This window comes from Corylus avellana, chromosome 1 (assembly GCF_965113065.1).
Source record: "Corylus avellana chromosome 1, dhCorAvel1.hap1.2, whole genome shotgun sequence".
NCBI lineage: Eukaryota > Viridiplantae > Streptophyta > Magnoliopsida > Fagales > Betulaceae > Corylus > Corylus avellana.
In genome coordinates this window covers 42,034,823-42,051,961 of record NC_142490.1, presented here as the reverse complement: position 1 = coordinate 42,051,961, position 17,139 = coordinate 42,034,823, and the positions used below count along the sequence as shown (strand labels likewise).

At 37.7% G+C, this 17,139-nt stretch overlaps 2 protein-coding genes across 2 annotated transcripts; one reads left to right on the top strand and one right to left on the bottom strand.

The window, feature by feature from the left end:
• Window positions 1-6,733: 6,733 nt before the first annotated feature.
• LOC132171304 (large ribosomal subunit protein bL21m) lies at window positions 6,734-13,447 on the bottom strand. Its single transcript, XM_059582588.2, has 5 exons — window positions 12,978-13,447; window positions 12,816-12,896; window positions 8,567-8,668; window positions 7,512-7,586; window positions 6,734-7,426 (listed from the first exon to the last, which is right to left on the bottom strand). The coding sequence occupies exons 1-5, from the start codon at window positions 13,413-13,415 to the stop codon at window positions 7,307-7,309; spliced, it is 816 nt and encodes a 271-aa protein (XP_059438571.2). The 5' UTR covers window positions 13,416-13,447; the 3' UTR covers window positions 6,734-7,306.
• Window positions 13,448-13,598: 151 nt separating this feature from the next.
• LOC132171125 (ABC transporter F family member 4) lies at window positions 13,599-16,616 on the top strand. Its single transcript, XM_059582355.2, has 2 exons — window positions 13,599-13,689; window positions 14,168-16,616. The coding sequence occupies exon 2, from the start codon at window positions 14,181-14,183 to the stop codon at window positions 16,353-16,355; it is 2,175 nt and encodes a 724-aa protein (XP_059438338.1). The 5' UTR covers window positions 13,599-13,689; window positions 14,168-14,180; the 3' UTR covers window positions 16,356-16,616.
• The last annotated feature ends 523 nt before the right edge of the window (window positions 16,617-17,139 follow it).

Below are 17,139 nucleotides of genomic sequence, written 5' to 3'. Positions count from 1 at the left end.
ATTTTGCATCCTTTCTTAACAACGAAGAAATTAGATCGAATGGACAATTGAGTGTGGAAAATACTACATTTCCTCTCTTGGTTTTTCTCTTATCTTCCCATTTTTCAAAATTACTATTAAATCTATGGGGTCATATGGGTTCCACACATGGACCCTACAGATTTAATGGTGATTTTGAAAAGTGGGAGAATAGGAGAAGAAATAGGAATGATATATAGGACATGCATCTCATTGAGTGCAACGATATATTTTTCAAAAAAAAATTGATATTGAAAATTGTTCTTGATAACTATTAAGTCGCAACTTCATATTCATTTTCTTGGATTATTTATTTATTTATTTATTTTTAATTTATGATGCTTGTTAAGGCATTTGGTACAAACAAATTTTAAGGAAATATATGTCACAAGAACCCATTTTCGTGGGAAAATTAATCGAAACCGAACGAGGTTATTAATTCATTTATGCCCTAGCTATAAGTAATGATGCACGAATGGCTAATTAAGTTACAAGAATAAGGTTGTTATATTGCACTGTAGTAGGGAAACTCCATATGAGAGCCCCCGTACTTGTTCAAACTGTCAAAACACTGACCCGAACATACATAGTAGACTCTCTCACATAAATTAAATCACCATTTTAGAGAAACATTTTCAATTCAGCGGCTTAATACTATGCGATCTATCCGATTATTGGTAGTAATTAATTAATGGCTATGAAGGCATGCACACACTGTTGAAAGCATGTGCCCATAGGAACCCATTTTTCATGGAAAAATCTAGAAAGATTCTTCCAATCTATTGCAGGTGCCTAGTTTCCACATATTGAATAGTTAAATAATGTGTAGCAAAATAATTAAGGTGTGTGTGGAATAGTGAGAAGGATATTCTCAAATTCTCAGCTCTTAACCGTTGAAGGTGGAAGCAGAATTATCCTTTAATATTTTTCTACTATTCCACCATTGAAAGACGACACACAAGAAATGGCTGGCTTTCACATGCATTTTCTAGAGTCACAATTGTTTGGTGCTCTTTATAGGCAATTCACTCAAAAGCTCCTTTCAAATATGCTCATTATGACAAAGAAACTTTCCTTTTATAGGTAATTATTTTGTCTAAACAGCATGTCTAGAAATAATACAATTATATGAATTGATCATCACAGCCAACGTGTAAAGCAAGAAAAAAGCAAAACCCTAATGTCAACTTTGTATCAAATAGACCATTTTTAATCCTGCAGCCAACATCTTGTTCTTGTATAAAGAATGTGTTAATTAACTGTCAATAGTCTCAAAAGCTTAATGAATTTGTTCTAGAAGTTTAAAAAATATTCTTCATATATTCGCGACCGAATTCCACCTAATGTAATACATGCTATCTATTTATCTCTCATCTCACATATGGTGCGTTTGAGATTGTGATTTCGCAAGAATAATCTACGTTTTTAAAATATATTGTGAAACGTAAGACGTTTGACATTGCGATTTAAAAAGCACTTAATATAAAATATGAAGAAAAAAATTATGATTTATATAAACAGGATAGATGATATTTATTTGAAAAAGTGCGAATTTAAACTAAAATCACGATTTCGCATAGTAAATATTTGATAAAAAAATATTTTTTAACATGTTTTACTAAACGATTTTGCGATTTTAAAAAATAGCGATTTTAAAAATATAATTTTTAAAATCACACTTATTGAAACCATAATCCGAAATAGACCCTTATTAAAGAAAAATGTTAGAATACTAATTAAATTATTAAATTCATAATTTTATTTTAAGTTTAAAATTCTAACATGAAGAACTCTTGCTTTTTGCTTCTAAGAAAGAATTGATTTGAATTTATTTTGAAAGTTGAAACAACTAGAAAAAGTGTTAGACACATTTGTGTTATCCCACTTTAATTAAAATAATTAGTTAAGTTAAAGTTGGAGTTTATCTAGCAAAGAATTAATATGGAATTAACTAGAACTCATGAATACTTTTATAATCTACTCACTAATCAATGTGGACAATTCAACCACGCATTGTAGGACTAACTTTTTGAAGTGTCACGAAAGGATAATCATATTAAATTTATCTATCATTTGCACAAAATAATCTTGTTATTTCAAATAACGTCTAAAGGCTTCGTGTATAAAACTTTTTCTTTCTCTCTTTTGTTTTCACTTCTCAAAACACAAAATGCTTAAAAAATATTTAAAATTACTTTATCTTTATGCCACATCAAAACGTACACATTTTCAAACAAAAAATAAAAAAATACCATTTAAAAAGTATTAACAAACGGAACAATATCGGACGCTAACAAACAACAAACGGCTATGTTTGCCGAAAAATAAAGTAAAATTGGAAGGAGGAAGAGGAAATCCACTGCCACACATATTCATCTTAATTTAATGCAGAAAAGGTTAATTAATAAATCATACAAAATCGCATTATATGATTCATGAAGCACTAGCGATTTGATAGTGCTTATAGGGACAAGATTTAGCAAGTATGGTGGAATTCTACACAACACATGCATTTCTTATACAATATTGCTTTTCCCTTAAAGGAGAAATATCACAATAAGCTGCCTAGGAACCAATGATCAGTAGATGGAAGAACAAAAATGTTTGAAAATGATTTGATATAATTGATTTCTGTTTATGGTTCAGCAAGTTTGACTCAAATGAATCATGTTCCCAACCAATATGATCCATATATTGCAGACTGGGTTCACCCTTTTGCCTAATGCTGTTCCCATCTTGAGGACCACTTGTCCTTCATTGGAGAGATTTTCTTTCTTTCTTTGATTGAAGAATAATAATAGTTGAATTTTTTATTTTAAACTCCGGTTTTGAAAGGGTCCAGTATTGGCCTCGTTTGATAACGCTTTTCAGGATGACTTTTAGTTTAAGACTTTGAATGGGTGTTTTTCTGTGCCTTTTACAAAGCATGCTGCCGTAATGTGAAATTGATAGCCTATTGTGTCTACCTACTGCACCTTTTCACTTTCGATTGTCACTCTGATTCAACCAATAGTTAACTATGAAATCGTCAAGTAAAAATATGCATAGCATCTAAAAACATTAACGGACAGTTGTTTATTCTGTTTCTTTTATAGAATGCAAATGATTCGGCTAAAAGGCATTACCAAATAATAATAATAATAATAATAATAATAAATAAAAAGTCTTTCTCATATTGTGGCGTTTCACATTGCCTCGATGTGAGAAAGAAGATTTGTTTATATAGAACATGCTCTCTCTAAATGGTATGAGGCTTTTTGGGGTAAACCCAATAATAAAACCATGCGGACTAAGACCAAAACGGATAATATCATACTATTTAGAGCAAACTGTTACGCATATTCTATCAGCTAACTTAGCAGAATTTAGAGGTCTAAAGCTACCATCTCTCCGCTCTAAAATAGTTATCATGAACCGTAGAGCATATAAACTTGGTAATTGATACATTGAAATGACAAAATTTCACTTGGAAAATACTATCTACATCATGAAACTTTGTATTAAGGATTGAAAATTATTTACTCAAATATCTTAAATACCCTTGCAATTTACAGAGCATGTCAAATAAATCATTTAATAAAAGTATGTTGGCTTTGTTAATGTAGGTTATGTTTGGCAAGAGGCCGGACTGGAAAGAACCCATGACCCAATACCCAAAATTTTTTTTTACACTTTTTCTCTCGCAATCAATCCCAATATTTTTACTTTTTACATCAAATCAATCATTTTTTTATTACTATTCAAATAAAAAAATCACTACAAAACAAATTTTTTCACTTTTTTATACAAAATATTCTTACTTTTTAATCTCATATCAATCAAATCTGCTACAGTACACCAGTCCACTTCCTCAGTCCATCCCATTGCCAAACATAGCTGTATTTTTTCTTTTAATTTGAAAAAAAAAATGTTCTAATGTAACATAAATGTGAAACTTTTTTTTAAAAAAAAAAAAAATTATCTGTTAACATACTTGTTTTGAGAAGAAGAAAAAAAAGACATAAAATAACAATGTTAACTTGAATGTTTTGATTCATTTGGCTCTTGTGTGTCCAATTACTTCATATATATATATATATAAGAAATATTTCAATTTTCCTAGAGTGCTGCAACTCTTGTTTTAGGAGGCACATGGCTGACCTAGTGTTTTGGTGAAAAGACTAAGGAATGATACAAGTCAAATCAAAACCCACCATGTTCCATCGAACAAAAAAGAGGTAAAATAACGGTGAAATCAAAAAAATGGGTAAATGTTGGAGCATGCTTATCAGAATCCACCATTAACAATAAAATAAACACCAAGAAATATTTCAATTTTCCTAGAGTGCAACTCTTGTTTTAGGAAGCACATGGCTGACCTACTGTTTTGGTGAAAAGACTAACGAATGATACAACTCAAATCACAACCCACCATGTTCCATCGAACAAAAAAGAGGTAACACAACGGTGAAATAAAAAAATGGTCAAGTGTTGGAGCATGCTTATCAGAATCCCCCATTAACAATAAAATAAACACCAAAAAACAGTAAACTTTTTGAACTTAAAATATGCTCTTATGGTTGTTATATGGTGTAATGGAGATGTGTTTGGGGTAAGTGAAAAAAAGAAGTGGGGAAAACTATTGTGACAAAGAATTCCATTAGCATAATCATATAATAAATGGAAGTGGGAGCACACAAAAAGTGCTTTTAGGAAAATACCAAGTCTTCATATATAGTTTGTAATGAATAGGTGGCCAAGAAAGGGAGTCCACTTAGAGGCACTTTCTTTCATGGAGTGGGATATTCTCCAATTACTTATAATCTCATGCCCCTTCAACCACCCAATGGACCAAACAGGGGTTAAGACTTGAATTGGATACATCATAAGGAAAAAAGGAAAATCCTTAAAGGTGGATTGTTGGGGTCCTTAAATGACCGGCCTCTAAATATGACCCAGCTGTCCCATGTGCATTATTATATCCCATTGAGAAGAGAAACACATCCATTTCAAGCATATATAACATAAACTTGGTAGTGGGGATTTTAGGCTTTGACATGTAGTTTCAGGGTGTCGGTAACGTCAATATATAGGTGCAAACTATGTAAGTCAATCTTAATCCGACCCATTTGATTAAATATGTCAGACCCATCAACTCTAACTTGTTAAGAAATAAATTGTTGTTGAAAATATGATTTACAATGGCCGAAAGTGAGATGGTTGATCATGACCAAGTCAACTATGGCGATATATATTTATTGTTAATTCCAATTACAGCACTTTTTGCATAATCAAAGAGAGAAAAGGAAGAGGTGGGGAGGGAGGAAGGAAGGAAGGAGCGGGGGTGTTTGTGGGTGGGGGTGGGAGTGGGAGTGGGAGTGGATGGGACTGGCTCTACTGTTGTTAGTAGGAAAGGATGGAGATGGCTACTATGTCATTGCCTTTATCCATATGTTCCAAAATTTATTCGTGGCCATATGTTTCAAAAACCTTTTAATTAGTAGGCATAGAACATGTGGAGAAATATGTTTTTCCTTTCTAGACAATTAGCCCATCCAGAGAAGGATTTTCTCAATGCATTTCCATGTTTATTCATTTCTTTTTCCTTTTATTGTTTTTCAGGTCTATTGAAGGCTACCTCTGCTCAGTCGAATCCACTGCTCAATGAGAATGAGAAACAACTTGTTTTTCATCCTTTAGACCTTTAATCCATATGAACACAAATTTCATTCCCCATGTAAGCCAAATATCTCACCATCACTGAGAAACCCTAGTCTTGTTGATTTTATAAGGCAGAATTCCTGGCTACTTAGGTTTTTGTTTTTGTTTTTTGAACTCTTGAATTGATAGAATACGCAGAGAGACCTTATTATGACAACCTTTTGCTTCCATAATGCGGGTTTTAACTGTTAGTTTGGTTTAGCAATTTTAAAAAGTGCAATTTGAAAAAATAATTTTAAAATGCAATTAAATAAAAATACAATTTTTGAAACACAGTTAAGTGTTTTGTAAAATAATGGTTCAACCTTTAAAATTGTGCATTTTTTTTTAAAAAAAAATATACGCCATTGCCTGCTATTTAAAAACAGAAAATATTTTGGGCAAACGAGACATTTTCCAATGATTTTGCTTAAAAATACGCTTTTAATCTGCAAAATTGTGAGAATAAACGCACTCTTAAACCGACTAAATGAAACCAGAAGCATCCCAGCAAAATGTTTGAACTGGGATCTCAACTACTTCAATATGTTTTTTGGGCAATCTATCCAACCTTTGGTCGGTCAGCAGCCAACCAGGAACTCAAAATGGAGCCGTATTCTAAATCGGCCACCTTAATAAACAACCTTAAAAGTTTTGCAATTTGTGGAAGCAAGTGACAGCTCACGAAGGCCACTATGATTGCCAAACACATCCAATTGGTATTGGGCTAGACTGAGCTCCACAGGCCCACCCAAGCCGAAGGAAGAAAGTGACAAGTAGTGGGAGCAATAATGGCTATTCAAGACTTGTCATACTCCAAGCTAAAAAAAAGAATACAAGAGCTGGAGAAGATAAGCATCTGCATAATACCATTTAAAAGAAAAGGCATCAGCATATTACTCAGTCCACTAACCAAACCTACAGATGTAATCAACTGCTAAGCTGTTTATGCAGTCTCAAGCACTTTCAACACCTACACTTTAATACCCATAAAAAGTAATTTTAAAAATCAGTCTCAATGGATTACAGTTTGCCCTGGATGACAAGTTTGACTTTAGAAGAATTAAAATCAAAACAACCTACAAGCTTGTGATCAGTATGCTGTGGTACAAGAACCAAATAAAGTGCCATTCTGGAAACATATAAGAAGATCTAGTTGCAACCACATTCACAATCTATCCTAGGGCACGTTTGGTACACACGCACCCAGGAATAGAATAACTATTCCGTTATTTGGTTGTGCCGCCATTACTTCCTCTCAATAAGGAATGGGTATTCTTTCGAATGGATATGTAATTCTCTAAGACCTTGGAATCATCTCTACTTGGGAACAAAATTGATTGATTCTACAGAAGGTTTCATGAATCGAACTACTGAATACAGGAATAGAAAGAAAACAAAAGTGTGCAACCAGCAGCCTACAACACGTACACAATTGGATTGGTGGTATGATTATCTGTTTGACATGAATCCAATATGTACATGCTCCAATGTACATACTCCAACTTAGGAATGGAATCATGCTCATCGTATAGTATCAGGAAGGCAACTCAGAAGTGATAAGCATGATGTAGCATTATTGTCAATGTATAGCCATGTAAAATCCCTCTTATGCAGTGACTGGAACCTTTTCTGGCTTCTTCTCAGCAGCCTTTGTAGGCTTCTCAGTGACTATCTGTTCAGGTTTCTCAATTCCTTGAATATCAGTTATCCTTAATTTAGTCAGCTCCTGGAAAAGAGAACCATGGGTCAAGAAAAATTATTACCATGATGTAGCACAATACAATTGCTTAGACAATTGATCTCAGAAATACCTGGCGATGTCCTTTGGTGCGGCGATAATTCTTCCTTCTCTTTTTCTTAAAAATAATTACCTTTGCATCTAATGCCTGAGAGAAAGAGAAACATAAGAACATTATTAATGCCAAAGGAAAAAGAGAAGCCATAAGGTGATTCACAAAGGCCATATAATTTTGGTGCCAGACAATATGAAAAGAGAAAGAGAAATGACAGCTATAATGTCCATGAACATAGTGATCAAAGGGTAATTTGCCTCATAGACAACTAAAATTAATCAACGTGATCTATGTAGAACTCTGTAGCAGCACAACAATATAACACGGTTATATTAGGAGATCTGCATAAAAAAATTTCAACTTGACCATATTCAAACCCTCTCAACCTATTGCTAGTTTGGGGTATAGAGAAGCTCCATGTTCATGGAATAGTTGTGTTTTCTACTTTCTCTTTTTATATTGTCAGGCATATTCAAACCATCTTAACCAGCACCAATATGATTCATTTATCTTATCATTTCTAAAATTTTCAGTAATCCAAATAGCAATTTGAAATCAAGGTTAAAATTATGCAAAAGCAATTTATTGGCAACCATAGAAGCTAGCCCGTGCAGTATGGATTACAAATTAGCAAATATAAGTTGACTAGTATTCTGCTCTATCAAAAATTTGAACTATTTCCTTCTATATCATGATTTTCCCCTATTATAAAGTTGGTATCAGAAAACCCTTAATATAACACAGCATTTGGTATCTGTGTCCTCTGTGAAGCTAGATAAACTATTTCCTTCTCTTTGAATTACAGTTTGTTTAAATGAAAATTTCTTGCCGAGACAGACTTTTTTAATGGCTCCATGTATCCTAATGGACATCTTTCTCAGAACTCAAATATATTGACTGTCTCTTCTGAATTAAGCAACTCTTCACTTTTGAAATTCCTCTCTTCTTCTGGAATTAACTTTGCAAGAAATGTCACCCATGAAACCAACGTGATTGAGAAAAAATTAAGAGCACTTGGGAACACATGCAATATTGCCATAGACACAAGAGAGTAAGATTAGTGTCACACTCACATGCTCTTCAACAACTGCATGAACAGCTGCTTCTGGTACAATGGGCCTACCAATAATGGTCTGAGTACTGGAGCCAATCAAGAGAACCTTGTTCAAAATTAACTGCAATAGACAAAGACATTGAAGCATCAACACAATAATCTGTTAATTGAAAGAAAAAGACAGGGTTTTGAATTTTTGCTTGAAAAGTAAACTAGATAACTTTGCCAGCAAACTACAAAAGACCATAACAATTAAAATCAAAGCAGCTTTAAAACAATGTCAATCCCAAATTAGCCCCAAAAGAATGCCTTCAATGGCATTTCCTTAGTTAAGGTAGACAAGCTATTACATGGCAAATTGGCTAGAGCAGAAATGAAAAAGGGAAATAAACTTAATAAGTTTCTATAGATTGACTTGCTATGTCTATTTTGACATGCTCCAAAAGGTAAATGAGGAAAAGAAGTAGTTCACAGAATTGATGTACCACCCAAATTGGTGCATAACAAATAATTTAATTTCATGACTTGAAACGTTGAAGACATTGTAAATTGCCCATTTTCATGTTGAATAGGCTTCTACAATGCTCTTTTCTTTTCTTAATAAGAAAAAATTTAATAAAAACCTCCAAAGGGAGTATAACCAATGCCTTTGGTTTAAAAACTTGTAAGCAACATGAGCAAAAATTTAGGAAGCTTAATACCATTAAGATTTTTTATTATTTTTCTGGAACTGGTTTACATATACATTAATTTCAACATAGCCTTACTGCCCAACTACGCTACTCTGACCACCTAAACTCAATTAGGCAAAGCAAGATCAATTGCATGAATTCCATTTTGCCACACAAATCCTTTAGGGCTGTTTTCATTGCATATAACAAGTTTATCTTCCAGTATCTCTTCTTCTCCCAACCTAGCACTACCTATGACTTCTTGCTAACATACACGCTTCTAATTCCATCCTAAAAATGCATTCCAGCCACTCATGTAATGAGCACATTATTTCTTAGCTGCTCAACGTCCAATGTTCTTAAGCATGAATGGCCTTCCACTTGTTTTATGAAACTTCCTATACAGTCTCTTCTTCTTTAAAGGTAAACCAAGACTGAAAAATGGAATCAGTTTCCTCTCTTTCGATATCTTATTTTATTTTTCTTTCTTTGTTATAAGCAAGAGAACTTCATTTGTAGAACACCTTATTGTGTGAAGAAATTCATTGGCGCCAAAAATCGAGAGCTTTGTGGCTCAAGGAGGGGGACCGCAATACTCGTTTCTTTCATAAAATGGCTAACTCTCATCACAGGTATAATCGTGTGGAAGTGCTTCGTATTAATGGCATTTTATCCGATGATCCGGCTGAGGTTAAAGACCACATTGTGAGGTATTATAAAAGCTTATATTCGGAACAAAGCACGTGGCGACCTAGAATGGACAACCAGCCTTTTTTGTCCATTGATGAGGAGGATAAAAGGTGGTTAGAAAGAGATTTCGAGGAAAAGGAAGTTTGGGAGGTGATTAAAGGTATGGATGGTGATAAGGCTCCGGGTCCGGATGGCTTCTCCATGGCTTTTTTTCAAGCTTGTTGGGGTGTTATTAAGAATGATGTTATGGCTGTTTTTGCCGAGTTCCATTGTAGACGACAGCTGGAGAAAAGCTTGAATGCAACTTTTATTTCCTTGATCCCAAAAAAGGCGGAAGCGGTGGAGATGAAGGACTTTCGGCCCATTAGCTTGGTGGGAGGGGTGTACAAAATTGTATCTAAGGTTCTTGCCAACAGGATGAGAACTGTGTTGGGTAAGATCATATCCTACTCTCAAAATGCTTTTATTGGGGGTCGTCAAATCCTAGATTCGGTTCTTATTGCAAATGAATGTGTGGATAGTTGTATGAAGTCAGGGGTGCCAGGTGTTCTTTGCAAATTAGATTCGGAGAAGGCCTACGACTATGTTAATTGGGACTTTATATTGTATTTGCTGCATAGATGTGGTTTTGGCGAGAGGTGGAGGGCTTGGATAGAGTGGTGTATTACGTCGGTCAGATTTTTCATTCTTGTGAATGGTTCTCCAGAAGGCTTCTTTAATAGCTCGAGGGGAATTCGGCAAGGGGACCCGCTCTCTCCGTTACTTTTTGTGCTTGTTATGGAGGCATTGAGTAAGATGGTGAATGCGACGGTTGACTTAGGCTTTTTGACTGGCTTCTCGGTGGGAAATAGGGTTTTATCGGAGTTGGTGGTCTCTCACTCTTTATTTGCTGATGACACCTTGATTTTTTGTGAAGCTTCGATCGAGCAAATCCGGTATGTGCGGCTCATTCTTTTGTGTTTTGAAGTTGTTTCGGGTTTGAGAGTGAATCTTGGAAAGTCTAAAATTGTGGCTATTGGGGAGGTAGAGAACATTGAGGGTTTAGCCGATATCCTTGGGTGTAGTGTTGCCGATTTGCCTATGAAGTATTTGGGTCTCCCTCTTGGGGCGGCGCATAAGGATACAACTATGTGGAATGATGTGATCGAAAAGATGGAGCGTCAGATGGCAGGTTGGAAGAGAATGTATCTCTCTAAAGGAGGTCGTTTAACCCTCATTAAGAGTACGCTCTCTAATCTACCGACTTACTTTTTGTCTCTGTTTCCGATCCCTATGAGTGTAGCCAAAAGACTTGAAAAAGTTCAAAGAGATTTCTTATGGGGAGGGATGGGAGACGAGCCTGATGCATCTTGTCAATTGGAATCAAGTCTGTCGTCCCCTTCGGTACGGCGGGCTTGGCATTCGAAAGTTGCATCAGTTTAATCAAGCTCTCTTAGGAAAATGGCTTTGGAGGTATGCGAATGAGAGTGAGGCTCTGTGGTATAAGGTTATCAAATCTAAGTATGGAGATCAGGATGGTGGGTGGTGCACAAAGAAGGTCTCGGGTTCCCATGGTGTGGGCTTATGGAAACACATTCGTCAAGGTTGGGATTTTTTTGCCAAAGGCATCCGTTTTGAGGTGGGGGTGGGTTCGAAAGTTCGTTTGGCATGATATTTGGTGTGGGGATTCCGCTTTGAAGCATGCTTTCCCGTCCTTGTTCAACATTGCCAGACATAAAGAAGCTTGGGTGAAGGATAACTTCATGTGGAGGAGTGGGGTGGTCGAGTGGAATGTCATTTTTGTGCGGCCCGTACAGGACTGGGAGATGGATTTGATTTCTGCTTTCTTGGACCGGTTGTACTCTTGCAAGATATCCACAGGTTCTGAGGATCGTATTCGATGGTCATCGTCTAAGAAAGGCAAGTTCGAGGTTAAGTCACTTTTCAAGGCCTTGTCTAATTTAGATCATGAGGTGTTTCCTTGGAAGAGCATTTGGCGTACTAAGGTGCCTATGCGAGTGGCTTTTTTTGGGTGGACCGCGGCCTTAGGCAAGATTTTGACTCACGACACCCTACGGAAGAGAAACTTTGTGATAGTGGAGTGGTGTTGTATGTGCAAGAAGAATGGAGAGTCAGTCGATCATCTTCTTCTCCATTGCGAGACAGCGAGCATTCTTTGGCATACTATTTTTGATCGTTTTGGGTTGCATTGGGTCATGCCTTGCAAGGTGAGGGGCTTGTTCGATTGCTGGTGGTCGGGAGGTCGGTCCCGAAGTGCGGTAGTGTGGAAGATGATCCCTCTGTGTCTTATGTGGTGTATTTAGAATGAAAGGAATGCTAGATGCTTTGAGAACTCCACTAGGACCATAGAAGAATTGACCCATTTCTTCTTCTTTACTTTGTATTCCTGGACAGCCGCTTGGCTTGCTCCTATAGGGATCAATTTCTCTGATTTTCTCTTTCATTTTTCTCCCTCTTAGGCGCTCTCTTTTATACTTCCCGTGTATGTGGGTTGTGCCCCTCTGCGCTTTTTATATCATTATTACTTATCAAAAAAAAAATAAGCAAGAGAACTTCATTGACAAGAAGAGAAAAGCTGTACAAAGGAGGGGTAGATATCCTCCCATGGCAAAAGGGAGAGTACAAACAAAGAGAAAGGCAGAGGAAATAATGTGGCACGAAGCTGGGACTGAGTGGGACTGAGTGGGACTGAATTGCTTTTCTTATAGAGATAAAATCTGCTTTTGAGTTAGCTGATCAAAGAACACAAGAACACCAGTCTCATTATTGACAAGACACATATTGAAATCATTCATTCCGAAAGTTCATCAACACAATAAACTTGGAAAAACCCAATTATCCTATTCATAACATATAGAAACAACATCATTCATTGCATCTGAACCTGCGAATTCAAGAGCAGCCCACCTTTTCATTAACCTCGCAGAACTTCAATCTCTCGGTGAAAATGCAATCCCCATTGCTCACCTTGAACTGGTGTGACCCAATCTACCAAAAAAAAAAAAAAAAACAGACATGAAACTCAAAACCACTCAATAAAAAACGACGCAAAAAATGGCGAAAACGAACCTGAACGACAGCAAAAACCGCCTCGTAGGGCTTGAAAACCCGGTCGGAACGCTCGAGCGGGCCCACCACCTTGTACCCAATCGCCGCGGCCTCCGCCTCTCTCTCCTCCGCCGTGTACTCTCTCTTCAAACTCGACGCCGAGGAATTCCCAACGCTCTCTTCGTCGTCACTCTCGCTCATTTCCTCGTCGTCGTCGTCGTCGTCATCCTCATCGTCGTCTTCCGAAACGTCATCGTTTTCCCTGCTGGACGAGAAATGCCGAGGGTGGGACCAGTGGGTGCACAGCATGGTGACACCGTGGCTGAATTGGGATACATTGCGCTTGATCGGTTGGGCGGGAAGCGGAAGTAGGGTTCGGAGGGAAGGGAGAGTGGTGTTCATGGAGAAGAGCGCCCACGAGCGGCGGCTCAGAGCGTGGAGGCACCGCCTGTTCGCCATAGACGCTCGTTCAGCTCAGTTCCAAAAATCTAGGGTTTTAGGGAGGGTTTTGTGGTGGCCCAGTTTTCTGTGGGTTTAGACCCGAGATGTCGCGTCTGGTCCGAAAGCCCAAGCCCAAGCCCAAGCTCAAAAGCCCGTTTCCCTTTTTTGTCAAGATATTTTACGTAAACCAAAAGCTAAAAAGGTATTTTCCAGAAATAGCACAAAGTTTCTGACCTTCTTCTTCCTCTTTTCGCTCGACGTTAAACTCTCACGACTCTGCTCTCTCTTCCAGGTACTACCTTCGATCACCTTCAGCTTCTCTGCTTATTCACATATGTTATTGCTTTTTCTTTTTTCTTTTTTCTTTTTCTTTTTTGTGAATTTGAGATCTATAATAAGATTTTGAATCCGATTCCAAATCCACCGACCTATATTAGGCCGTCAAACGGCGGAATCGATTCCAAAACTTTCCGATTCCGAGATTTGGATATCTTCCGTACTGTGTTCTGTGTTTGGCGAGTGAGCGAATAATCCAATCGTATTTAGCCTTTTCAGTTGCAGTAATTCTGTAATTCTCAAGGTTTGTTTTTGTAAGATATCGGTGAATTCTATGTTTCCTTGCTTTACCTCTATGGTTTCTTTTGAAATTGTCGTCTGAAATTTGCTGCGAAGGCCTAATGTACTTTTGTGTTCATGAATCGTGATGAACTGAATTAAAATCACTCAAATTGATAGAATTTCATATATTTTAGTTATTTTCTTCTCACCAGATCGGTTGCTGCAATGGGAAAGAAGAAGGCGGAGGAGAGCGGTGCAACCACCAAAACTAAGGGGAGTGGCAAAGACGTTTCGAAAGATGGGAAGAAAGAGAAGATTTCGGTCACGGCGATGCTTGCCAGTATGGACCAGAAACCTGATAAACCTAAAAAGGGTTCTTCCTCTTCCTTGGCTGCTACTTCTAGCAAACCTAAGACCAAAGCCGCCCCAAAATACACCGATGACATTGATCTACCTCCCTCTGATGAGGAGGATGAAGACTCTGGAGAAGAACTGAAGCAATCCAATCGGAGGAGTGACCCAAAGGCACTTGAAATATTGATGAGTGAAAAAGAGTTGAAAAAAAGAGAAAAGAAGGATGTGCTTGCCGCCTATGCAGCAGTGCAGGCAAAACAGGAGGCTCTTAAGGATGACCGAGATGCTTTTACTGTTGTTATTGGTAGTCGGAGCTCAGTTCTTGATGGAGGTGATGAAGCTGATGCCAATGTCAAAGATATAACCATAGATAATTTCTCTGTGGCAGCTCGGGGTAAAGAACTTTTGAAGAATACATCAGTAAAGATATCTCATGGGAAAAGGTACGGTTTGGTTGGACCCAATGGAATGGGCAAGTCTACATTATTAAAGCTCCTTGCTTGGAGGAGGATTCCAGTACCTAAGAATATTGATGTTCTTTTGGTTGAACAAGAGGTGGTTGGTGATGATAGAACTGCTCTTGAAGCAGTTGTTTCCGCTAATGAAGAGCTTGTCAAGCTCCGAAATGAGGTTGCAGCTTTGCAGAATTTGTCTTCTGCTGCTGAGGGTGAGAATGAAGTTGAAGATAGCAATGGGGATGATGCAGGAGAGAGGCTTGCTGAATTGTATGAGCAGTTGCAGATATTGGGGTCGGATGCGGCTGAGGCTCAGGCATCAAAGATTCTTGCTGGATTGGGGTTCACCAAAGGAATGCAAGGTCGTCCAACCCGGTCATTTAGTGGTGGCTGGAGAATGAGAATATCATTGGCTAGGGCACTTTTTGTGCAACCAACGCTATTGTTATTAGATGAACCCACAAACCATCTTGACCTTAGGGCCGTTCTCTGGTTAGAGGAGTACTTGTGTCGGTGGAAGAAAACTCTCGTTGTTGTCTCACATGACCGGGATTTCCTTAACTCTGTCTGCAATGAGATCATTCATCTCCATGATTTGAAGCTTCAATTATATCGTGGAAACTTTGATGAGTTTGAAAGTGGGTACGATCAGCGTCGCAAAGAGATGAACAAGAAGTTTGAAACTTATGAGAAGCAAATTAAAGCAGCCAAGAGGTCAGGGAATCGTGCTCAGCAGGAGAAGGTTAAAGACCGGGCTAAGTTTAATGCCGCAAAAGAAGCATCCAAGAGCAAGGCAAAGGGAAAGGTTGATGAGGATGAGCCTCTGCCAGAGGCCCCAAAGAAATGGAGAGATTACAGTGTGGAGTTCCACTTCCCTGAACCTACTGAGCTCACACCACCACTCTTGCAGCTAATTGAAGTCAGTTTCAGTTACCCAAACCGAGAGGATTTCAGGCTCGCAGATGTTGATGTAGGTATTGATATGGGAACACGTGTTGCTATTATTGGGCCAAATGGAGCGGGAAAATCTACTCTACTGAATCTTCTTGCAGGTGATTTGGTTCCGACTGAGGGTGAAGTACGGAGGAGTCAGAAGCTGAGGATTGGGAGGTATTCACAGCACTTTGTGGACCTACTAACAATGGAGGAAACACCAGTGCAGTATCTTCTTCGTCTTCATCCAGATCAAGAGGGACTTAGCAAGCAGGAGGCTGTTCGTGCAAAGCTTGGAAAATTTGGACTCCCCAGCCATAATCACCTCACCCCAATTGCAAAATTATCTGGAGGGCAAAAGTCACGGGTTGTCTTCACTTCAATTTCCATGTCGAAGCCACACATATTGCTATTGGATGAGCCTACAAATCATTTGGACATGCAGAGCATTGACGCACTGGCTGATGCACTGGATGAGTTTACTGGTGGAGTTGTCCTGGTCAGTCATGACTCTAGGCTCATATCACGTGTTTGTGATGATGAAGAGAGGAGTGAAATTTGGGTTGTAGAAAATGGAACTGTGAGTACTTTCCCTGGAACATTTGAGGAGTACAAGGAGGAGTTACAAAGAGAGATCAGAGCAGAGGTTGACGATTGATTTGGCAACTCTGGCATAAGTATAGATGTTGCACATCATACATTGCTCTTGTTGTGTTTATATTGAATTTTGTAACTCAATGAGTGTAATCCCTGTCTTGCGGATGTGTAGAAATTACAAACCTTATATTTAGTCAGATGTTCACTTCTTATATGTGCACTTTTGATCTCATGCATGATGCATGCTAGTCAACTTTTATTGTGAAAAATATTGCTATGATTTTCTTGGTTATAATACTATTTTTGCCCCTTTTCATTGTTCTGTTATCGCCTACTTGTAGCAATTTCTGCATTGAATTCCATGTGACAGGTTTGTAGTACTATGATAAAGCTCTGAACTCCTTAGTTCTTTTGTCTTTGTTTTGGTTGCCAATACTCAGCTGCAGGTAAAGATGATTTGCAGCTCTTAGAAACAATTGAGCTTGCTTCTTTTGGTCTGTGGAGACTTAATCTCGCATAGGGAACAAGAAAATCCTACAAGGCAATTGTAATTCATTTGATAATATATGCAACTTAGACTTGATATATTTTCTCTAGATTAGTTGACATTGCATATGGTAAATAGTCTTATAATGTATGCGGCTTATGAATTAATTTTTTGTTTTGCTCTTGTTCAAATTGCCTATTACATTGAAAAAACATTATGCCCTGGTCTTGTTCTAATTGCATAAAATGGAGTGAACAGTGAATGTTGAACATGAAAACTATGCAGCACTTCTTTTACGACATGCTCTTTTGAAATTATTTTTTTCTGCAGAATCTTTAATTATTAATCAACTTTGTGT

Bases quoted from the DNA above. Each gene is read 5' to 3' on its own strand.
- LOC132171304 (XM_059582588.2), bottom strand. From the start codon at position 13,415: ATGGCGAACAGGCGGTGCCTCCACGCTCTGAGCCGCCGCTCGTGGGCG. The intron at 12,897-12,977 runs GTTCGTTTTCGC...TTTTTTTGGTAG, and splicing joins CGGTTTTTGCTGTCGTTCAG to ATTGGGTCACACCAGTTCAA. The intron at 7,427-7,511 runs GTATTTCTGAGA...TCTCTTTTCCAG, and splicing joins GCACCAAAGGACATCGCCAG to GAGCTGACTAAATTAAGGAT.
- LOC132171125 (XM_059582355.2), top strand. From the start codon at position 14,181: ATGGGAAAGAAGAAGGCGGAGGAGAGCGGTGCAACCACCAAAACTAAG.